The 25,145-nt window shown below is 41.4% G+C and overlaps 1 protein-coding gene across 4 annotated transcripts in view; it reads right to left on the reverse strand.

The window, feature by feature from the left end:
• Positions 1-25,145, reverse strand: part of LOC113127486 (DNA (cytosine-5)-methyltransferase 3A-like) — a 28,722-nt gene that overhangs the window by 2,539 nt on the left and 1,038 nt on the right. The window contains exons 2-18 of one of the 4 annotated variants that reach the window (XM_026302122.2): positions 24,633-24,812; positions 21,604-21,708; positions 17,758-18,109; positions 13,576-13,622; positions 11,917-12,063; positions 6,145-6,624; positions 5,466-5,627; positions 4,911-5,018; positions 4,229-4,385; positions 3,900-4,046; positions 3,271-3,315; positions 2,927-3,006; positions 2,629-2,741; positions 1,601-1,784; positions 1,401-1,485; positions 783-928; positions 24-114 (exon numbers count right to left, since the gene is read on the reverse strand). In XM_026302122.2, coding sequence (XP_026157907.1) covers positions 24-114; positions 783-928; positions 1,401-1,485; positions 1,601-1,784; positions 2,629-2,741; positions 2,927-3,006; positions 3,271-3,315; positions 3,900-4,046; positions 4,229-4,385; positions 4,911-5,018; positions 5,466-5,627; positions 6,145-6,624; positions 11,917-12,063; positions 13,576-13,622; positions 17,758-18,109; positions 21,604-21,708; positions 24,633-24,713 — 2,530 coding nt within the window. In that variant the 5' untranslated portion in view covers positions 24,714-24,812. The remainder of the gene's footprint in view (positions 1-23; positions 115-782; positions 929-1,400; positions 1,486-1,600; positions 1,785-2,628; positions 2,742-2,926; positions 3,007-3,270; positions 3,316-3,899; positions 4,047-4,228; positions 4,386-4,910; positions 5,019-5,465; positions 5,628-6,144; positions 6,625-11,916; positions 12,064-13,575; positions 13,623-17,757; positions 18,110-21,603; positions 21,709-24,632; positions 24,813-25,145) is intronic. The other 3 variants (XM_026302132.1, XM_026302142.1, XM_026302151.1) reach the window with 3 other exon arrangements.

Consider the following 25,145-nt stretch of genomic DNA (forward strand, 5'->3'; position numbering starts at 1 on the left):
GAAAATGCACATGGTTCACTTACCATAAAGACCTTTTCTAGCAGGATTGACTATTGAAAGGTCATTGCATGGGCTCCCACCAATAACTAGGTCAAAAGGACCCCACTCGTGTATCTGTATACCGAGTCAGAAACAGAAAGATAAAAGAGGCAGTACAGCTGGGACAGCAAACTAGTATTACACTTTTTAAGCTAATAACTTATTAAGAGGCACACAGGTGAAGGCAGGAAAAACAAAACTCAGCTTTTGACCTGGGCTAGACAGCTTAGCACGGGCTGTTGAACATATTTGAAATATAAATGCAAACTAAATGTCCTCTGAGTGAGTAGCTATTATTTTATTATCCACTTCAGTTTGAGGTCAGAGCCACAGCTCAGCTGAAGCTCTCTCTCTCTTCCAGCCCACTCTGAAGAGTTTACTGTTAGCATGCCCATAATGGCTGCAGTATAAATTAACAAGGAAAATTCTTTCTGATAAATATGTGCTTCTGTTTCAGGACAGGATGTCAAATCTGTAACCACAGCCAGCATTCACTCACAGTGTGTTGTCTCTGTCTGTATGCATGTGTCCAATATTTGTTCATTTCCCACATTCAGCACAAAAATATCCATGCATGTTAAAAGAGTTATGTGCAAACTGCTCGGGCTACTCATCACATCTGGCCTCAGCTTTAATATTTAATGCAGAAAAACACTGCTGTCCCATAAAACAACTCATTTAATAAGCGAGAAGAAAAACAACATGAATGCTTAGTTACCCCATACAAAAAACATGAGACTCACATGTTTGCGTGTGACGTTCCTCACATCGCCAACATACATGATGCGACCCTGATGCCGGACAATACCCACAGTGATGGAGTCTTCACACACTTCAGAAGCTACATAGCGATCTACTTGGATGCCAAGTTCTTTCAGCACCAGCAACCCTGCAAAGGGCAGTGTCAAAGGTCAAACCGAACATCCAGAAAACGGTTTACAAAAGTCTACAGTGATGTCTCCGAATAATAGAAAACACTGAATAATATCGAAAATGGTCACGGACTTGCAATATGGTATCAGTACAGTATGCTCCTCATGTAATTCTGCCCACTAATATAACACTTTCAGTCCTGCATTTACTGTTAACTCTTACACTGACTATGATAGTGTTATAATGTGGTGTTATTAATAGTCAACATTACTATGAGAAACTCACTGTAAAAAGCAAACACTGAAAGTATGATGTTTATTATCCAACAAGATCATCAACATATCATGAAAATATACTTGGAGTAAATTAAAGGGATTTTTTTCCATGATGACCTTTAAATGAAAAGGTTGCATTTAATATAGAGGAGGAGCATGTGATGTAAAAAACACTTCATATAGACAAAGAGGAGAAAGTTGTTCTTGTCTAACCTGTTGCTATACCATCAAACAGTGACAAGACACGAATGGGCCTCCTCTTCTCCACCATGACTGGGGGGTAAAGCTTTGGTGGATCCTGAAACGCAACACCGAGAGAGTGGGCAGAAAATGAGACACGAAGGAAAAAAAAAAAAAGACTCCACAGTGAGAGAGAGCGAGTGGGATTTATAGCCGTAAGGTTTTTTACGCACAAAATCTTGGTCATGATTATTTGCAAAGAAGTGCTGGAGGCGGCTGGGCCAGTCAGTGCGACGCTCCAGCAGGCCAAACACACTCTTCTGTCCGCACATGTAGCAGTTCCATGGGTCCTCTTTGATGGCTGCGTGGGCCGCTCCTTGACCAACAAGGAGGTCGACACACTCCACACAAAAACACCTGCACACAAGGAAAATGATTACAACCATGAATGATAAATCCATCTGGTGTGTAGTCGAGGGTATGATTTATAGGGTTTAATGCAGTCACAGGAATTTGACAAATCAAACAGACTTTTTTTTTGAAAGAAGTGTTTTTTTGTAATCAAACTATATGTGTTTTGATTTAGACTGATCTCTTCAGCAGAGCTTGATGCTGCACAGAGAGAAATGATGTCAAAAAGTACTGATTACTGGAGAAATGCAGAGTTGGCTTTTGTATATTAACTGAATTTGTAGACAGAAAATAAAATTTCTCGATCTCCATGCTTCAAAGTAGGCTGTACAATCTGTGACTGACAGTTCTCCGTCAGAGGACTGAAACAGGCCACAGAGATGCAGCATCCGTCTTTGTTTCACATCTACAAGGCCTTGTTTAAGCGGTTTTGAATCAAGCTTGGGGGTTTTGAGAGGAAGCTGGTTATCATCAAAATGTCATCCAAATGTCAAATACCATCATCTAAAAATCAATTCAAATCACTGTTATTGATTGGTCAAACATGAATTTGACAAGGCTCCATCTGTTCTCTGTGGTATTTTTCAAGACTAATTTTAGAGTCTGCCCTTTTGCAGATACTCTCTGAGACTACTTCTCATATTTTCTCATAGGAAACATGATTTCTGTTAAAAAAAAGAAGCAGAGCAGTATGTTGGGCTCTCTTGTACCTAGAGGTATCATACAGCTTGTTAAGATACCACAACACGTGCTGCTTGTTTGGAGAAAACTATAAATCAGACCTCACTGTAACAGCCCATCATGGTTTATATTACCCCCGTTGTACACTAGAACCCAGCAGAAACCTCACCGACAGCAATTGTTGTTTCCACACATGAGGACCTCCCGGCCGCCGCAGCAGATAGTGCAGTATGACTGGTAACCATCATCATCGTATTGATACGCACATTCTAAGAAGCAATTCTGTGACAAAAGTGGTGCAAAGTCAGACGTGAGCGTTTTAACATGCTGAAAAGCAAAATTTATGGCAACACATCAGGAGCTAATTGAAATATGTCCAGTTTATTATTAGCTCTGAAAGGAGCTGTGATTTTTTACGACACAGCAGTGGGAGTACCAGACTTTTAATGACCTCTATCACAGCTCACCTTACAGCTCTGACACATTCCTCCTGCAAACAGCGGGTGCTCAAGGCTAACGTTCAGACTTCCACAGGAGATACAGATGTCTGCAGAAAGAGAAGCAGCAGAGGTCAAAGAGGTGAAAACACTCAGTGGCTACAAGGCTTCAAGGCTTCAAACCTTTCACTTCAACGAAACAATTTGAACAGATGTGAAGCTAGAACTAACAAGTCAGCAAAAACCATGGACTGGTTATTTCTTCCTCTTTTATTGTTTTAATACCAAAGACACAAACATTTTTACTGCTATGCAACCTCTGAGAGCCCCCCCCCACCCCATCCCTGCTGCAAGCCAGAATACACATCACTTACCCTCTATGTTGCGGCACTTTTGTCTCACATCATAAACAAGTCGCTCTGAAAACACAACATAGATAGACATCATTTGTTCATGTATAGGAAATCACCTTTATTCAGGAGGCATGTTGGCTCCATGCAGGGTTCTGCTGTTTAAGATTAAAATGTGTTCATGTCAAAAACCAAACAAAATGTCCAGAAGTGTTATGAGGTTAACACGTAGATTCTTTTTGGATCCTGTTCAAACTATTGTGTGAGATGTGATGTTTGGCAAATTAAGTGGGACACTTAGCATTTAGCTTTAACATTTTTATTCAAGGTAACCTAAATAAGAGTTTTTGCATTCGGGACGAGAACTCTGATCATACTCTGCATTGGTGAGTGACTCATGGCCAAAACATCCGACATCAATACAAATGAAGCACATTTGGATATAAATTCAAACAACGGGCTATGCATTGTCTGAAGCCTGAACCTTTTTCTGTGCTCACATCACTCAATTTCATCTTAAACCTGTCACTGTAATGGCCAAACACTACTGCTCCAACCACTTACTCCTGAAGTGCAGCTCAACTGAGTCTTCCCAGGGGGAGTGAATGTGGAGTTCATGACTCTTGTTTAACCTAATAAATGAGGCACCTTACCTCGTGTCCTCTCATCGATGATGTCCTTGACCTTGGGTTTCTCTGCTGTGCTTTTGCGAGGCTTTTTGACTGGAGGAGGTGTGTAGGCAGCTGCTTCTGGTTCCACCCAAATCTCCGGGTAAACCTCTTTGTATGGGTTACGCTCCTCTGGGGTCCACGGCGTATCAGGCAATTAATCATACAGACAACATTACGAATGAGTGTATATTGTATAATGAGTGTATATTGTATTAAATAGAGAAACTGTAAATAAAGCGGTTTATTTGAAGCTTATATTTGGGACAAAGAGAGACATTTCTGCTCAAAAATTCCAGCCTCCTTCCTCTTACCCTCTGGTGGCTCTAAGCCTTTGGGCCCAGTGGGCTGAAACCCTGTAATAGCCCAGTCAATCATCTGTTTGTTCAGCATTTCCACTGATTTGGAGGTTTCTGTGTCATCATTGTCAGGGCAGGCCATGAAGGCTTTGCCTGCCCGGCTACCAGCCACCTACAAATACACAAAAAACATTTATGATTAACTTCCTCATCAGTATAGCTATACAAATTATCATCTACTAACTCAACGTTGTCAGATCTCATCTCTTATTTTCACAAAAAGGGAACATATTTATTTTCTCTTTATTCATCATCTAAGCACTTCTTATTTTGAAATTACACATTTTCTGTGCCTCCTCTGTTAAAACCACACTTTAAGGTTTGAGTACATATTACACAATTAAGATGAAACATGGCAAACCGTCAGTTTAAGAAGTGCTGGTACTGTAATGGTATTTTAATATTTTACATAGAACCAGGCTAGCTGTTTGCCCCTGCCTTCATCCTATGCTAAGCTACCTGCCTGTTAATTTTATAACTATTCCTTTAAAGAAATACAAATAGTACTAGTAACCCAATGGACTGTGTGAGTAATAAAATCAATTAGCAACTATGAAAAAAAACTGAGGTCAATAAGCTTATTATAATGGGCTGGTTTACATGAATACATCACAGTAGAATTTGCTCTTATACTCACCTGTAGCACTTCATAGATGGCTTTCTTGTACATTGGCTGCTTGTTGTAAGTTGGTTGGTGAAAGGCATTATTGAACGAACTTAATGGCAGGAGTTTCTCCACACAAACCTGGCAAAATACAGAAAAAGCAATAATTGTTCAGTGTCGCAGGCCATTAAAACACTTGTTGTTGTTGTTGGGTAAGAAGTGTCAAAAGGTCCATTTTTGTGTTTATACTGGAAGAGAGATATTGGTTAAGCAAACAAAGCAAAAATCTCTAATGTTGTCTCCAATCAGCAGTGTTGTCCCAGCAGTTCATTTTTGTCCACTGTGCTTCCAGTCCGTTTGTCCTCATGTCCTGCAAAGACAACATCCTGGGCTTTCTAGTGACATCACCCAAATTGATGGGTGGCCAACAGAGCATGGGTTTTGTCTTTTAAAGGAGTTGCAGGTGCTGCTAATACCTGCCCTGGAGGATTACAGAAGGCTATTTTTCTTAATTCTTCTTCGAAAAAAATAAAATTAAAAAAAAAAAAACACCTGACAGTAATATTAAACTTGGCTCTAAATGCTCACCACTGAGAATTTTCCATCTCCAAACCACATGACCCATCTGGTTCCCTCGGCAGCTCTGCTCCGTCCCGTCATCCACCAGGATACGATGCGGCCTGGCCACCACGAGAATCCTCGCAGCTTCCCCCAAACCAGCTCGCCAATGCCAAAACCACGACCGTCCTGCTGCCAAAAAAAAGACAAATCATCCGCTCTGCATTAACTTCTGGGCATGACTATGAATCCTTTTTAAAAACAGCTTGTCTCTGGACTTTTTTTTTGGAATGGTAAAGTTAGACAGAAAAATCTTACACAAATCAATCAATAATACCACATAACAGCAATAATTAAAAGTGATTATTTGTATAAATGAGAGCTGCAACTAAATAACGTGTCAATGTCTAAGAATCAGTGAAGAATCTTTCCAAAGCCTAATAAATTGATTATCAGGTAATTGATTATTAAATTAAGTGTGACATATTTGCCATAAGTGTAAAACCGTGGCTCTGCAGAGGGCAGAACAGGGCTGTACAAATAACACCTCAGATAATGATTACCCACAACGGAAATGGCTACTTAATTCCACAAGGATTAACCCTTATCTTTAACTAAATCCTATTTCCAATACAGATCTCAGATGTAAAATCCTCTTATTGCACAACAGCACAGTAATCAGTGTGAAGCAAGTCCAAAATGATCTCACCTCATACTCTGGCTCAGTGTCTGCAGACTTGGGGGATGTCTTGTCTCCACCTCCGATGACGACAGGCTCAGGGGTTGTGGCCACAGTGGGAGAAGCTGGGTCAGTAGGCTGCTGTTGCTGTTGGTGCTGCTGCTGCTGCTGCTGCTGCTGCTGAGGCTGAGGCTGAGGCTGAGGCTGAGGCTGAGGCTGAGGCTGAGGCTGAGGCTGAGGCTGAGGCTGAGGCTGAGGCTGAGGCTGAGGCTGAGGCGGCTGCTGATGTTGCTGTGGCAGCAACGGCTGTGATTGCTGTTGATACTGAGGCTGAGTGTGCGACTGAGGCTGAGGCTGAGGCTGCAGCTGCTGAGGCTGCAGCTGCTGCTGCTGCTTTGAAGGCTGTGGGTGCTTGATTATTGAGACCTCTTCTTTCTGGGTCTCTGTTTCGTTCTCCTTGTGATCCTTCATCGCATTCATCGCTGACATTAGTTTGGCCTTTTTCTCTGCCTGAAACAGTCCAGTGACAGCAGAGATAAGGACAGGGATTTGCATATGATGTGTGCATTCATTTCAGTTTTGATTCAGATGGATGTGTTACTTCTCTGAATATTGTTCTACAAACCAATTTAACCTTAAAGGACAAACTTAAAACTCCTGTTTGCCACAGTGCCTCTTCAAATAACCATTGCTCCCTTGCTAGTGCTAACCTAAATAACAGATCTGACCAGACAATGTAATCCAGTGTTTGATACTCTGTGCTATGGACAAACATTAATAAGTTATCATGCTAAATGTGTTAGCAAACAGCTGCTTATTTACACACCCAGCAGACATGGAGCAACATAGGATTTTTTTTTTTTTTTTTTTTGGAGTTGTGATTCTGAGCATCCAGCAAATCAAAGTCCAATATTTCCTTTAATCTTTAGCTCTGGTTTGGTCTCCACCAACTGCTAGGGAAACACCACACAATCATCTGACTGTCTCTCTGTCATCTATACTTGTCCATCACACCAGTGAATGAACTACATATGCTCTACCTGCTGTGATGCCTGTTACGCAGGATACTCAGAAAAACTGTTATTAAAAGGTAAAGTATAAGTTGAGGCTGACGCAGTTCTTATCAGTTTAGCTGTGGTGCACCACATCTCTGCTGTGTACGTGCAGAATCCTGAATGTGGGAGTCTGAAAGCATTTTTAAACACATCCTTATCTCTGACTAGAATAGCCATTCATCAATAGCAGTGTATACAATAACTCTATAGTGCAACAGAAAGTTCACTGGGTTTATGGTACCTAACACTGAACCGCTAGTTCGATCAGAGAAGACGAGACACAGCCGGGACTAAAGCCTCTCACAGTAAATCCCTGACAGCTGCACTCATTCTGATCTCTCAAACACTCACACGATAGAACCCACATACTAACTTTCTTCTCCTTCTCTCACACTCTTCTTTTACATGCACACACACACGATATATATCTGCACTTCCATATGTAAACACGTGTTAGTCATAGTATAGGCTCCACGTGAGAGCAACACTGCACAGCTGTGCTTACTTTCCTCAAGTCTGTTCTCAGGTCTCACACACTGTAAATGTCCAGAGCTGGACTGGGTGTGTGGGAAGAGGAGAAAAAAAAAAAGCATACAGGAGAGAGACGACCAGCACAATCTTCTCCCCCTGTGTAACTTGTAAACAATAGAGCCTTTAAGGGGAGGTGGTGCCTAGATGGCGTGGGGAGGGGTTTCTGCACAGAAGAGTAGAAACACATGCTCTTCAATCAAGAGGCTCTGCTGTGGTTTATAAATATCTGTACTGTAGTGCTGGATGGATGGTTCAAAGCCTTTGGCCATATGTGTTAGGCCTCTTGGCTCCAGCACAAGCACACTGGAGTTAGTGTTCGACAGCCTGCATGGATGTTCGCTTCCAGATGGCAAACTGCAAAAACTAACACATGTCAATTAAACTGCTGTGTTATGCATACAGGGAGAAACAATCTGCAATCACATTGGTGAAGCAGGAAAGAGGGAATGAGCTCACAGAGTATATGCAAAGCAGGATTTAGTCCAGCTTCAGGATTTTAATGACCGGTCATCACAGGTATACTGGGAGATCTGCAAACACCAATAAACTGGCTGAGCTACTGTTACTGTGCTCATTGTAGTGCCAGACTCCAGTCTCCAGGATTCCTTCTCCTCAGAATCAGTGAGAAAGTGATGCAAACAATGCCAGTGTGGGGAGGAGAGAAAGTATAGTGGCTATAAGACCCAGATATTTGCCTCTGGACTTCTTCCCAGTTGTAAATGCCCCCCTTTTGGGGGCCTCACAGTGTGTGCAGCTCCACCAGCAAAGGCAGGCCCACCGAGTCTAAAGGGGAAAATAGGAAAGGAGGTAGTGGAGACACAATGCGGTCTTTATCATTTACGCACGCCTGCCCGTCAATGACAGCTCAGAAATACCACCACTTATATCCACTGTCACGCCACGCTGAAGACAAATACCTAAAATTACAGCAGACATAATGTAGCTGTATAAACACAGAAAAACAAATGTATTTAAGCAACCTCACTGAAAGCACCACCACTTTTTCCCTTGGAAAAACTATGGTATATACAGATATGATAGATAAGTTACTGTACTTACAGAAATGGTGGATTTTGTTATGGATAGAGTGAAAACAGGCGCTCTGCTGCATGCTGGCAGAGTGTAGAGACATGTTGGGAGCACAATAAGGGATAATCTGAATTACAGGCTGTGCAGCATGATACCCTGAGGGCTCAAAGGGTGACAGAGTGCACTGGGAGCAGAGAAAGAGAACAGGTACGGGTCTCTGGAGTGTGCAGATGATATTTCAGTATCCAAACTAGGCAGTACTTGTTAACAAAGATTACTGTGTGGCTGCTGTTATTTCTAAGACAATCACAGTATATAATAAGGCTTTTAAGGAAAATTTCTTAATCTCAAAGAGTGAAAGAGTCAAAAGTGCAGCTGCTGAGATGAAACACTGCAGCACATAGTTCCTGGAAGCTTGTATGTAATACAACAGCACCAAGCATCAAACCAACAGGATATAATAAAATATTAAGGTGCCATCTTTACAAAATATTCTGCACACACTGATTAAAAATAAGCAATAGATGAAATAAACTGAACATTACTTCCTCACACAACATGACAGCAAGTCTTTGAAGCAACACAAGAGTTTGACCTTTGAATGCAGTAGTCTCATGCGCAACAGGCAGGAGAGACGCAGCAGGGTCTGGTTTGTGTCATTGTTTGATGGATTTTACAGTGAGATCTGCCTTCTGTGCAAACGTCTAAGCTTATCTGCTGAGCAGGACTGGACAAATAATAAAAAAAAAAAAACCTCCTGAAGTCGCAACAGGTGAAGTGAACTCAAGGGCAAGAACGCAGCAAAAACTGATTCAAAACCTTAAAAAAAATGAATGAAATGAATTGTGGCTACAGTGTTCATTAGTGTGATTTTAGCACACATCCCTACAAAAGCCATGTATTTCATGTGTGGCCTTTTGGGGGGGGGGGTCAGACCAAAAAGGCCATCTGGTTCTCATTGTCTTGCATCCTTTTCAGAGATAATTAGGAATATTACAGTGTCAGCCATGAATACATAAACAGACTTCCCCATGAAGCTACAAGTGGAGTTGTTAAACAAGCTCCCTGAGGAGGCTGCCTGGTTTACGCCAAATCCCTTTAAAACCCTTTCGAGTAATTAAATGAGTGTTTTTATTGCAAATCTACGTCCTGAGTCAAACAGAGCAAAGTACACGGTGATAGGAAAGAAAAGTTTTGAGGCCTACACGACTTAACCTTTTTCCCATTGAAATGTTATATAAGATAAAATCCTGCTGATTCTGAAAACACAGCAACATTTTAGACTAAATGTACTTGACCTAAAAACATTATGCTACTCTGACATTTCTAGATGCTGCTATGAAACAGGAAATAGTTTCAGCACAGATTCACCCCACGGGAAAAACTTTTTTCATGCAACCAACTTTCTCCCAAACACGGCTACAGCCTGTGCACTCTCTTTTAAAGAGACGGTTTCCCTTTAAGTTGTGCAGAGCAGATGGTCCACAACAACTCTCATGGAAATACCTGAAGTCAGCATATTCCCCTAGCTGTACGCAGGCTAATCAGACATGCACACTATCACCTCTGTGTTATCAAACAAATAATGCAGTGCACATACCCATTCACGCCAACGTGCAACCCTCATAATCCAGTGTGGGGCTTCAGTTTTTTTCACCCCCACTCTTGGGGGAAAAGAGATCGCTTAAAAAAAGAAAGCATGAACATTTCTTTGTCTGGGAATTCAGGGTCAGGTGATTGCCAACAGGAATTCTGGTTGGCTAGAGAGGACTTGCAAAATGTTGGCAGTGAGCCAAGAGGCTGTCTTGCAAGCAGGGCTGGAAATCTGCTGCAAACCTCATCTTCACCCTCATATCCATAGCACAGAGTTCATTTCCATAGCTGGGGGAGGGGTCAGAAGAAGAATGGGGGAGGGAAACTGAAAGGGAGAGACGGCGAAGTCCACTGTCCACAAGGCTCATGAAAAAAAGAGAGATCCTGGAGAAAGTGCAAGATGGCAGTAACCCTTTCAGCTGCAATGTCCTCCCCTCCTCAGACACATGGGACAGCAAAATGCTTTACAGCAAGAGCTGAGTGAAAAGTGAAGGCTACGCATCACATTACTTCTCAGGAAAGGGCTTTGATGCCAAAACAAATCAGACTTTCTTGGGTCAAAGTTTGCAACATGCAGATGAGAAAATGGAAAAAAAATAAGCAGCACATTCAAAACTGTTTAAAACTCAGTCTAGCACAGACACTTGTTGAAGAAAATTCACCTCTGTTTGGAAAATGTGAACTACCTACTTACTTTTTTTTTTTTTTTTTTAAATAATATTTGTGAGACTCCGGCATCTCCTTCTAATTTGGCAATATTTCCTCCATTGAGACACTTTTATGGCCGCTCCCCGAGCAGAAGAAATTGAAGACCCCATGTTGATACTATAGAGACTCCTCATTATGCAACAGATGAAGCAATACATCACATTACTTCCAGAAGCCATATTTAACATCACTAAGTAATGAGCAGTGTGGGGAAACTCACATTTCTAAAGATTAAACTTGTGCTTAGTTAACCTGTCACAATAGCTTAGAAGCAGGCGTGTGTGATCATTCTGGATGCAGTAAAAATACCTGTGTATTTCCAACAAATCCATCTCATTACTGGGTCAGAAATTTATGTAAGAGCTACTCTGGAGCTTTTGATCATTTTACATGGTCTTCCATAGCAGATGTTTGCAATTTGCAAAAATAAAATGTAAAGACAAAAAACAAAAGTATCTTAAACTTCAAAAAGAGTAAAGAAAATGTGTTTGTTGTATTTTGTTGAGGTGAGGCGTTTATCTAGAATCAATCTACCTCAGCTTCCAGTCAGCAAAAAAAAAAACAAAAAAAAACACAGTGATGCAAACTTAAATTTAACATTTTTATCCAGGACAATCTATCATGCTTCACCTTACAGATGTGATCACTACAGCTGCATGTGATTTCTCCTCTGCTAATACAATAGAATAGAATAAAGCCAGGAAACACAGGAGCCAACCCTGGGAGTCTACTGAAATAAATGGTACCTTCATGAGATATTAAATGACCCATCAAATACACTTGGCCGTGAACACACCATGAGCCCTAACTTTGACCCTGTCAGCTTTAGTCAACGCCTGTCACTCATCCTGCTCTATGGTGGCTGGGACAGAGCTGGGGTACTCACCTCCATCTTCCACTTGGCCAGCCACTCCTCTCTGGTCCGCTTGCTAATGTAATAAGGGTCACCAGCCTGGAAGGTTATTCTGGGCATGGGCCTCTGACGAAGGCTGATCTCCCAACCAACTCCCCCTCGCAGCCTGCCTCGACCTCCCTGTTTAAGGTGTTTAAAAAAAAAAAAAAGTTAGCTACTTGTTTTTAGTTCTTTCTTTGAGAATATCTCTCATAAAGCAGTTTGAAGTAAATCTCTACATCCAAACTCTCACTAAAGCCTGTGAAACAGACTCTAGTTAACAAATGAGGTTTGGACGAGGCAAAGTTGTCCAGTTTCTAAGCAGATGATGACTCCCGTGTCGGTGTGCTGTATGCTGCTATCAGCTTGTGATTGGTCAGGCAGCAAGAAGTGATGCCACAGTGTCTAATCACAAATCCCTGGCAACAGTCTCAAGGTCAGCAGCACCAAGCGATACGAGGAGCTCCCAAGTGTATTTGATATTTCAAATCTATACGCCATTAGGTACCATTTCTTTCACAAGTCAAAAAACAGGGGAAATTAACAGTGATGCTGGAAGAAACTGACTAAGAGTCTAATCACACAAGATATAAAATTGAAGTGATTTGAGTACAAATGGAAACTTATTGGTTTCCATTTCTTGCTAAGAGTTAAATAAAAAGACTTATGCTATTCTCATACACTGATTAGCTTAGCTTAGCAGAAAGACTGGAAACAGGGTAAACAGCTGGTCTGGCTCTCACAATGTGACTACCTTTCCCTCTAAAGCTCACTAATTAGGATGTTATATCTGGTTTGTGGAATCTGTGCAAGTACCAAATTTTAAAAATGGTTGCAGGGTTAAAGAGAAGATTTCACTATAATGTGTATATGTAACGACTGGAAACAGCAGGAAAAGGTTTGGATCTGTCCAAAGGTTTAAAAAAAAAAAATCCACCTGCCAGCACCTTTAAAGCTAACTAATTTAACATCTAATTTGTCTAATACTTACAAAAAAAAAACACAAATGTAGGATAAAATCTTGCTTGGTAGTAAACTTTATTTGCACCATTGCACTAGAGACTTTGCATAACTGCCTCTGTTCAAGTTACTGGTCCCAGAGTCCAGTTTTATAGGGGGTTAAGTTTGGCACATAACCCTCTATAAAATGACAAGGTTTTGTTTCTGTACAGATGAAACAAGCACAGTGTTTATGAGTCATTAGTGAGATGTAGTAATGTTCCCTCAGGTTCTTTTTTTGGGCCAATTTTGTGTGATGACCAATTCCTACCCACCAACAGTCACATTAAACCACTTGCAAACCTCGCCTCATCAAACATACAGCCTATTGTAAGTAATAAGACAGCACACTGGTCTAAAAGAGAGTGGATGAGCTGACACATTGATATGCATGCCAATATGACGGAGTCAGGTGGAGAGTCCAATCATATTTATCTGTTCTGCTACAGAAATGTCCCTTTTCAAGTTAAGAAAAGACTTTCTTGTGCTCTCACTCCACAGCCATGCATCATACTGACAAGCAGTGGATTCATAGTTTGTGAGAAGAAAGATAATTCATCCCCATAACGGAAGCTACAGGCCTGGCAGGTGTGAAAGAGGCCTCAAGGGTTGTATTAGCCACTAACAGAGATAGAAACAGGGCAGAAACCTTACCTCAGTCTTGACTGCACCACTGTCGTCCTCCTCCTTGTGCTCCACATCTAAAGAGAAGACAGTGACACAACGGATGTCCTGAGTCACTCACACAACAGTGAAAATTGGCCACATAGCTTCTCTCTGCATCTCTGTTATACTTCAGTGGCTTTTTATTCATCAGTAAACCTGATGACACGTTTATCGACCCTAACTCTTGACTGTGCCCTACATTTCATCTCATGGTCTGTGTGTTTTACCAAATTAAAGCTAGGTTAAGAAATCTGCTGGGAGACACGACTCTGGAAACTCCCGTGTGCTCAAAAAAGTCCTGGGATCACGGGCGTTTTTTTGCATTGAGTTGCCATGTGAGAGTTTGATGCAACCCAGAGGGTTTGGAGTGGCTGCCCAGGTTATGATGAATGTGAAGAGGTGCCAGGTTTACTTTGGCAAATGTCACACTTCTGACCTTATATCCCCCTTTATGAGACACACAGCTGGTTGCTATTAGCAAGGCCCCTCCCCCTCCACTGACATTGAGCTGTAAATGCAACTACACTGCTTCATTTCTGTGGCTCTAAGGCCGAATATATCCTCCCTGCCAATCTCTAAAGATTTAACAGGACCAAGACATGAATCTCTTCATGCTGTTGTTGTTGTTGACAGTGTAGAATCTGGTAATTGTTTGTTTTATTTGGAACCAAAACTCAGTGCTCCAATTTTATGTAGTAAAGCTGAAAATGAATGAGTTTACTCAAGTACTCTGCCTAAACAGGTCTCCCTTGCAAAAGGGGTTTTAAACTCAACGGGAATCACCTGCTTAAATACAGATAAATAAATAAAATAAATACATAAAATATAATTTCAGGTCCTAATCTGACTGTGGAAACAGCAGTTAATACAATTTCAGCTTCAGGTCCAATTATTATTTGTCAGCACGTGGAATTTCTAAGTTTTCATGAAAGAGAAAATCCTAAACTTTCTATTTTTGAAGCCCTTAAAGACCTTAAAGACACCATGGACAAGTAGGCACATTTCATCTGCCATGTGTTATGGTCACACACTTGAATACTGGCACATTACAAGTTCTACCTTTACTTTACAGACATTTTGCAGCTCTATCTGACAGCTATAATTCTTACTTCTTTGCAAAAAGAAGTAAAATTTGCACTTTCACCTAGCAGCAGGGTCACTTCTGATTAAAGTGACAATTCTCCATTGATTTTATTATAATGATTCAGAAATTCAGAACTATGGGCACTTTTCTTAGAAAGACAGACATTTTGCACAGGAAAGAAACCCCTCATATATACAGAGGAAGTTGCAAAACCAAAGCGAGAGGTGCAGCAGCAGGGGAAAGAGAGTCAAAAATAGCACAGAAAACATTTGGTTAAACATGCTCTAAAACCACAGTCTAATAAAATGTCTTGAACACAACGAAAACTGCAGTTTGGATTTCCTATTAACTTGGCCATGATTTAAGATGTGGAGGTTCACAAAGGCAAGGGCATGTTATTCATTCTTCAACGGCATTGTTTGCCGATGTTCAGCAGAGCAGTGAGGGGTTAGCCAGGGAGCATGGATATCACCCAACTGAAACAACAGGGTGGCAGACAGGATTCATGACTTAAGGAAGAAACCTAAAAAAGGTTTAGTGATCCACTAGTGGATATATACACACATCATTCAAGCATCTGTGCCCTAAATTAGCATGATGGCACAGCCTGAGTAAACACGACTATCTGCTGAGTCGAAACCCAAACACTATCATAACACTTGAGCCCTGAGAGGCTAAGGACAACTTTTGATGGCGTGTTTTCTGCACAGCCAACTGGCTTGTCAGTGAAGTACCCTACAGACCTGTCCAAACAATAGCCTGCTCTCTTAGCAGCCTCTTCAAGGTGGTTCCATGTGTAGCTGACCCCACTCTCTCTCCCTCCACCCTCTTTTTCCCCCACCCCTCTCTCCTGGTCTCCTCGTCCTCATTGGGAATAAGTGACTATATAACAAATCGGTGAGGCAGTGTGCACCACTAAGGTCACTGGGTTTGTGAGGGGGGTTTGCTAATGTTGCCCAAAGAGAGTATACCTTGCCAGTTTGAGCGGACTCCAGCTTTCGTATTGGTAGAGCTCAGTTCCACCCCAGACGGACTCAAATCCTTCCTGTGCCCTCCAGATGGATAACAGAAACCCTCTTTAGCTGACTATTGATCCACCACGCTGCCCCCACCAAGGACTTTCCTGAGATGAATATGTACCAACACTCCCTCTAATCTAACGTGCTCAGCTACAGCTTTAATATCTCCATTTATATTTTACCTGTAGCCTGATTTGGTTGTTTAGGAGACTCAGTAAATTAAATCTATACATCAGGCTCTGAGAAGTTTACTCACTAACTTGCAATCTGTACAGTTTTACTTTTTTTTTTTTTATCCCTCCACATGATTTAGATGTCCAGATTAATTCAACAAATCTTGTTTCAGTGTGTCACAAACGGATGAAAAACAGCTGGTCTGTGTGTGTGAGGCTTGCAAACAAACCTTGCATCCTGCTCTTTGTTCACATATCACTATGCGGCTGCTCGGGTGCAGCCTTAAAAAAGTGTCACTAACATCTGCTGTCGGTCTTGAGGGACCTGAACAGACCTCTAAGATCTGTCACTTCAAAGCAACACATTGCAACGAACTGTGCAGCATGTTAAGAATAACTAGTATTTTATTAGTGTCACTGTTAACACAGCTAACACAGAAGAACACTGTTTATCTGCGGCTGCTCCAATGTGTCGGTAAACATGGTCAGCTGATATGATGCAAATCATATAAAGTAGATGTAGGTGTTCTTAAGGAACCTGGTAGCTGCTCTTGAACATTTTAAAAACGGATCATGAACTGCTCATTATCAAGGTGAATATGTGGCGTTTTTTTCATGCCCTCTATGTTCACTACTGTATCAAATTAAATTAAATTAGCAGCATTGACCGGAGTGTTTGGAAGTCTTGTCACAAGTCATTTAAAACAAAAGCAAACAGGGCTATCCCTGGTTTTTGCTAGGAAATTAAGTAACATATCCTAGAAACACAGATCAGGTGAATATAGACTGCAGACTCAGTTTGTAAAGAGTTCTGGGCACAATGCCATCCACCTGGCAGGGCCCCGACAGAGAGGCGGCCACAACAGAGACCTGCCAGCTCCCAACAGAGGCTCGTTGCCAGGAGACGAGTCGCTCCTCCCCCGGCTTTATTTACTGCACTCCTCATCAAGGTCATACCCGGTGTCTCGACGGCCGAGAGAGAAGCAAGAGAGACACGTGGCTGAGTAAAAAAGAGATAGTAGGGGTGGGCAGCTAAGTGATATAGTTAATCTCCATCTTGGTCTAAAAACTACCTGTCAGCACCCCTCTCACCTAATAAAGCACTGCAACAAGTAACGCCACTGTTTTGAATGACATTTGTTTAAGTCGTTTTAATTCATGCTGTCTGAGCAGTTCTGTGCCTTTATCAACAAAATTCACATAACTAGGGCAACCAATTAGGGCCGGTGTCATGGTTAGTGCTGTCGCCTCAGGCAGCAAGAGGTTTTCAGGTTTGAATCCTGTTATAACCTGGGGCCTTTCTGTGTACAGTTTACATGTTCTCCCTGTGTCTGTGTGAGTTTTCTCCAGCTAGTCCAGGTTCTTCACACAGTCCAAAGACAAACAGTTTGGGGTCAGTTCAATTGGTGTCACTAAACACCTCGTAGGCGTCAATGTGAGTGTTAGTCTGTGTGTCTCTGGTGATCTGTTTCATTGCAGCCGCGTGTTTCTCCATTATATCTTTGGCCTTGGTCACATGGTGCATGCTGCACATTCATTTCATTTGCATACTGAAAGTGTCTGGTGAACCACAAAGACATTCAAAAGAAATTAAGTGAAACAACGCATGCCAACATTCAGCAAAACACATATAAAATGAATACTGATATCATGCTTCCTCTGTAGACCTCATATTCACTAGTGCCTTTGCTTCACTGCACTGTGCAGCAGCATGAACACAACACTTTCAGGCTTTTAGACTGCTGGTGGAGCTGCACCCACTCAGTATGACACTCATTTACAGTTCATCACTCAACATCTTGTACCAGTCACGTGCACATGCCTTTTGTTGCTGCATCCACAGAGAGCAGATCAAAATATAGTGAAACTGAACAAGCAGAAGTCAAAAACTCACATTTCGTTGGGCGTTCCAGTTTCCGCCTCCCTCTTTTCTTGCGTGGCGTTGACAGGTTGTCGTCCTTGTCTTTCTCTGAGTCCTGCTCTTCCGGGCTGGGCAGGAATCCGTTCTCCTGGGAATGGCTCAGGCTCTGACCCTGGGAGCTGTCCTCTGCCCGGCAGGAGGAAGGGTCTCTGGGGATCCCGTTCTCCACTTCCCTCTTCTCCTGTTTGGGGAAACAGGCTTCAGACGTCCTGTCTCTGTGCCCGCCCATGTCTCCATTGTGGACCTGTGCCATGGACGGCCTACCCACCCCAGTGTAGCTGTTGCCCACACCCACACCATCTTTGAAAGAGCAGCAGCTCTCAACCTGCAGGCAGGGAATAGAGGGTTGAAATATTAACATCCTGGCAATCTATCAGCTTTAGAGATTGTTATTGCAGCAGCACTATGATACAGTTTGATGTACAATCGTGCCTGTCGGCAGTTGTGACATATCACTGGATATATTGTAGCTGCCTGTGCAGTAAACAAAACCTTTCAGGATTTACAACAAATCCTCCACTGCGTGAGCAACAACAAAACAGTTTGCACCATCAGAGTGATGATAACCTCTTCACTCTGTTTTAGGTAAAATGGTGATTTGAAAGAAAATGTGCATTAAAGCATTTTAAAGCATTCACCCTTTTCATATTAGAGAAGGTTAATGTCACACCTCCTCAAATCTATCTGAACAAACTCAAACACGTAGTGTAACTTTTGCACTTATTACTCAATGAATTATGGCCTTTCCCTTTCAGCTCTGCTAAACCAGAGTTGTAGCTGTCAGAGCTGTGCCAGTAAATCTGCTGTACTGCCAGTGAGGAAGGGATTGCATTACAGTTCATCAGGTACAGTACACTACTGAGTTTCCTGTTGCTGTGCGTTCATCATTACAGCAGCATGGAAATATGTCAAGAATGTTGGCTGTTTGACAACAGAGGAGTTTTTCTCTCTGTCCAGTTTGAAACGCCCAGTTAAACTATTTCATTCTTTGCAGAGGAGTAAATTCAAAGAGAGCTGATCCATCTAAAGCTGCAGTTCAAGCTTCAGAGTCAGGCGTTCAGTTCCTGTCTTAGAATACCTTGTCAAGATTTGTTCAACTCTGAGTGTTTGAAGAAATGTGATAGTGTCTCTGCTCCTGCACAAAAATAGCTTTAAAAATCACACTTTCTCAGACAATCCCATTATTGGGTCACTGGGAGTAGAAAGTGGAGCATGTCTTGTGAGATCAGACTGTCAATACTGATATAAGCAATGCTGATGCTTTCATCTCCTGTAGATGTAGGCACAGCAGTTTGCATTCAAGGCAGGTGACAGTAACACTTCAGGAGGTATCTGTCTGATGATATTTAGTGAACAAGACCCGGTGCTAGAAGCTACTCAATCAAAATGAAATCTGATTCTTGCACCATGTATAAGCAAACATGACTTAAAAATAGCTTTAGAGACCTACGTAACATTTGTGTAATGAAGGCAATGGATGCTATGTGGAACAGTGATGCAAAATAAAGTTGCGCTGTATCGTAAAACAAAGCTACATCAAGCCAAAGTTGGTTTTTGAGCATTCCTTACTGCTGCCAAAGTCTAAATGACTTCCTCATTGTAGTAACTGAGAACAAATTAACAGTAAATGTTGAACAGTTGCACTCATACAAGACCAGTGCTATAGTAAATCTGCTTTACACCGTTAATGAAAATAATAAACTCACAGCCCAGACATCATTAATATTCTCGATTCATAACTAAAACAAGAAGTTGCAGCATGTTGGTGTTTAGGCAAATACACACACACACACACACACACACATACACACACACACAAACAAACAAACAGACACAAACACAAAGTCAAACAAGTGCAAAAACCCAGTCACAAACAATACACACACTGTTGCTGACAGAATTACACAGCAGATTAGTGACCCAGTGACCTACACCAGGCCCCTGCCAGAGGCCAGAGGCCAGAGGTCACAGGCAGCATGACACAGCTGAGACAAGCAAAGGTCAAAGCAAAGCACTGACTCCCCAGTCCAACTTACTGGTGCAGCAGTACAGCTTACACACTGCCATACTACAAGTGTAGTATTACTCAGTGTGTTTAATAAACTATTAAAGCTGCACTTACCAGTAGTTTCATATTAACCATTGATGAAATGACTATGCATAATACAAATGAGGTCATTTGTATTCACTTATATTTTAGCACCTACTTCTTGCTTTGGTTTATGGCCCACAACCTTAAGTGGTTCATCTGCATAATTTTCAGCTGTTAATGGCAAACTCTAATAAAACCACTGTACACTATGTGTGCAGAACCAAACAGCAGGAAGACGGAAGTTAGACACTAGCTGGTAAACACAGCAGAGCATTTAGCAGCTAAAGAGTCACATGGGCAGCAACCGAAGATGCCAGTTATCACCCATAGCATTTTTGGATACGCCATAACCTGGACGATAGGGAATCTCCCCAGACCAGGTCAGGCCAGGCATGATGACTTAAAAGTGACAGCATGTTTAATATTAAGAAATCCTGAAAAACAAACTATGTTATGCTGGTGAACTCCAGCAGAGAAATTAGTTTAATATTATTCTATGAATTTAGTTCAGATTACTGACTAATGCCATCCACTGAGCATTGTGTAACCTCTTACAGATGAGCCTAGACCTGCGAAAGTAAGAAGCAGTTAACAGACGTTAATATTTAAAATGTATAACCTTGTGACATAAGGTCAATGACTAAATACCTTTTGCATTTTTCAAGCAGGTTAGGGTTTAACCTGGTGACATACCACCATTAACAGCCATAAGCAGCTTTACCTTCGGGTTATTTATTGATTTATTACTTCAGATAAGTGCAAAAAAAAAAAAAAAAAAGTCACACCAATGGTCCATGTTGACAGACATACAAGAATTTACCAGCGTTTTAGCTTTACACGTACATATTTAAGTAACTGTCTCATTCCGAGAAGAACAATAATAGTGAAACAGCTGCGTGTCTGCAGTGTCATGTCATCAATAACTCTCAGCTGTGAAAACACTGACGAATATCGCAGCCATCATGGTTCTAGACTGTGAGATGTTTATTCATGAGTGCAAAGAGGCACATGTGGTGTGTTACAGGTTCCATGATTCTGAAGGCTGAAACAACATCTGTCTACACATGTAACATCATACGTAGATAGTCAATATTCTTTCAGTTTTATATTAAGAAACTGTGTCGTGTTTCACCAAAGCCTTTTGTTATTTGATGTGTGACATGATAAAATATTTATAGCTGTTTCAAAAGGCCAGTACCATCGTATATTTTTGGACAGTCTCTCCTCATATATCTTCACTGCATGTGGTTTGAACAAGAATAAAAAAAAGAACATGAAAGAAAGGTCCAAACCCTGCAAGCCTCACTGCCATACACCTGGCCCAGCCCTACCTGATGAGGCCAAAACTGTTTAATTGTTGGTTTTAGAAAGTTGTAAAATTTGTCCCATAAAGTCCCACCCAGTTCCAACATCTGCACAAACTATGTCTTATCAAGCACAAACTGGCCTTAAACCATTTAGACCATCCCGGGACACTAAAACTATTCACTAGGATCCAGGATAAAGAAATTATTTAAGGTTCAGAAGTTCCTTAAAGGGTTTCGGTCCTCTCTGCTCATTAAAAACTACTGACTACTGACTACTGACTTACTACTTTTATGACACTGTGCTCAGTGTCTATAGTTGGTAAAGACCAATATCTCACTGGTATATCAGAAAGGATACATTCAGCTGATAAAACCAGTATGCACAGGTGGATGCACTTGTAAAATTTGATTAACACTTACTGGAAACTGTTTGCGCTTTCTTCCAGGCTTGCCAACTTTACAAGAGGCACTACTTTTAGCTGACTTCTCCTCTGTCAGGTCCATGTCCAGTATTGTGCTCTCACCCTATGAACAAAAAAAGATGATGATTGAGACAGTTTCCTGCAGTATTAGAAGCAACAGTACACAACACTGTGGGAATGTCAAGTGTGCATGTAATGACAGGCTGCACACACTGCAGATTTCCAGGTTATGAAAGATTAGTTTTGTGCATACAGTAGAATCAACTGCAGTTTCACCTCAGCCAGAGTTGCAGCAGCAGTGATACCAGAACTACAGGACACACAAAACTGCACCACACCAAAACACTTGAGCATCTGGGGAGGACTGCAGCAGGTCCTTGAGTGTCTTTGACTGAGTGGACAATGAGACAGATAGAAACTGAATGACACGTTCCTTTGAACTAGGCTGAAGTGAAAGCTCCGCGGACGCAGAGCTGACCTTCCTCAGACAATCTCCTCTTGACACCTTTACAAAGACGTTGACCAGCCCCCACCTACCCCTGCTGCAATTTCCCTTTGATTAATAAAACTGTCTACGCCCATGAACAAAGCCCCATGCCAGCCACCACCAAGTACCCCTGGGGTTGATGAGAGAAAAGATGATCCTAATGTAGATGCTTTTGAGTTTCAATATTGACTGAATAGGACCACCAGCACCAGGTCTGAATGCAAATGAGACTGTAAGGCCATTCCCGACAGCTCTGATGAGGAGGTGGAGGGCTGGGTCCTTATTAAATTCCTTCAGGACTGAATGTGAGATTCCCTCGAAGATAAATGGGCTTTCCACACTGTAAGGCATCCCGCAACCTCTGCTGACTTGTTACGTACTATTTTAATCTCAGGCTCTGTGATATAGAATAACATGAAAGAAAATTACTGAACGACACAGCATGACTTTGTATTGTTGGTAGAATTAGATACAGCAAGACAATGTTCAGTAACTGAAGTACAAAAAAAGCTGCAACATGTTTAATGTCATGTAACAAAGAGAAATACACTGCATATGTAAATCGAAATTGTGATTCAGTTTTAAAACATCTAACAAATGACAATTTAGACTACATTTACATGTAAGAGTTACAGCTAGAGGTAGTTTTAAGATGATAAAAAAATAGTCTATTTATAATTTATCACTAAATTATGTCTGTTGATGAAGATCTTGTGATATCAAAGTTCCAGAGCAGCTACTAAATGGACCTTGGGGTGAAATAAAAATTGGGTTTTGGTGTTGCCCTGATTTCTGAGTGTTGTGGTAGAATGTAGTTCTAGAGTATATAACCAAAAAATACAGCCTAAGACATGATAGTGGAAATACAGTCAATATTCCTGATCAGGTCACAGAGAGGGAGCTTTGTAGCATCTAATAATTTTCTCCCATCTCGTTGTCTGTCTCTTAATCAAAAATGAAATAAAATTCTAACATAGGATTAGTTGCATACACAGATTTTAACAGATTTGAGAATTTACGTTATGTTTTGTCCTGAGACTGTTTCCTGATAAAAAATGGAATAAATCCATCAACCATTAGTGTCCCAGGATGATAAATTAATTTCTATGTAGAGATGGATGTGACTGCAATAACTGAAACTGATTAATGAGCATAGCTGATAAAAAATGGCTCTAAAATCTGGAAATATCAGTGAATATCGGGCTAAAAACACAGAGGTTACTGACAAGCATTTAAAATATTATTTCAAATGTGGATGTTGATGCTTTTGCGTGAGAACATATTTTGCAGATGGTGTCGGTTCATTGTGCGACTACTAATAGAGAGCCTGGTGCTTCAGTTTTTCCTTACCAGTGCAGCAGAATTTGCATAGATAATAGCACGCTTTGAGTGCTGCCTGGTGTGCAGGCTCATTTGGGAACCACTTATGTGGATGACACAATTCAGTGGTGCCTGGCTATCTCTGCAGGAGCAGCTTAGACCACACTGCTCATCCAATTCTCAACCTGAGAGCTCAGACATATTGAATGAGAAGAACACGCCATTTTCACACAGCTTCACCCTGATCTTTTCTACAGAAACAACAGAAACGTCTGAAATATGATTTGCTGTTGCCTGGAGTGAACCCTACCACACTGTCAATATCTCTGCACTATTTCCGTCTGGGTAGCCGGTTATTTAAAGCAATGTCTGTTGCCAAGCAACAAGACTAAGGGCAGCAGTGTGTAATGGGAATGTAGAGGAAGAGGACAGATCCCCCCAGTATAAGAGCCGTAGAGCCATTCCAGCTCCAGCTCAACCTACGCCAGCCAACGCCCACGTCACCAACCACCATTACAACAGCAAATGCCACATAATAGATGATGCTGCTGTAGCTGCCACTGTGGAGCATCCGTGATGCTGCAGTTACACATGGGCTGCAATAATGAGTCTGTCTGCATCATGCAAGGTGACATGGCACTCCATATGCTGTTGGACGTAAGGAACCCAGTAGGTTTTTGGATTGCACTGAATAACAAGGCATTAGCTTGACTGATTGATTAAACACATTCATAAAATTGTCAAATGTTTTAATTGGTTTTGACTTGAAGTGAATTTACAAACCACACTCATTTTATTATAAGGCTCTATCATCACTAACATTAATAACACTATAAAAAACACAATCTAACTTACAATCCCTATCTCATACACACACACACACGTCCATGCGCACTGACATATTTTAATACTAAAGACACACTGAACTACATCACAGTCAGATCAGCTTAGCAGTAAATAATCTCCTTTAAAATCAGCTTTGGTGAGTTTGAGGCCTTTTTAAAACAAATGTAATTTTCAGTGATGGAGCATCAAATCCAAATTAGTCAACAGCTCAGCTCAGGTCAGTCAAAAAGCCATGATTGAATGAACTCTTTGAAGCCAACACCTGTATAGCTTGGAAATCCTGAGTCACTGAAGAACAGGCCAAGCTTCAGAGGAGGCAAATAACATAGTTTAGTTAAGGTTCCCTAGTTTTAGATTTCACACAGGTTTCTTACCATTCTGTTTCCTGGTGAATCGGTGAGGTCTGATGCTTTGAATGCAGTGCTGTTGGTGTTGGCGAACGTGTTGGACGGCATGGTTGAAAGTTTAATGATGGGTGATGTATATGAGGGAAGTTTGAGGTGAAAATAAATTCAAAGCAAGTAAATTAAAGTGAGATGATCCCCTCTTCTCTCCTGGAAGATGAAGAAAAGTGAAAATCAGTTTGCTCATTCTGACACAAATTCTACTAGTTTAGTTTTGCATTAGTGTTGTTTTCATTATGAAGTGGACAGAGTTTCATGCAAACCTCACACTGCAGTGACAAGCACTGATATACTTTTTGCATATTGCCTCAAATAGGCTTAGTCAAATCTTACTGAACATCATGAATAGGATTCAGGCATCAGTTTGACAGTTTGACGTATAGGAGGCTGTTATATAGGGTACTACATAGCTGCCTAGAGGGCCTTGCATTTTTACACCACATGGGTGTATGGGTGGACTCTTCAGCATTAAATAGCTGCCAC

Source organism: Mastacembelus armatus, chromosome 22 (assembly GCF_900324485.2).
Source record: "Mastacembelus armatus chromosome 22, fMasArm1.2, whole genome shotgun sequence".
Lineage (NCBI taxonomy): Eukaryota > Metazoa > Chordata > Actinopteri > Synbranchiformes > Mastacembelidae > Mastacembelus > Mastacembelus armatus.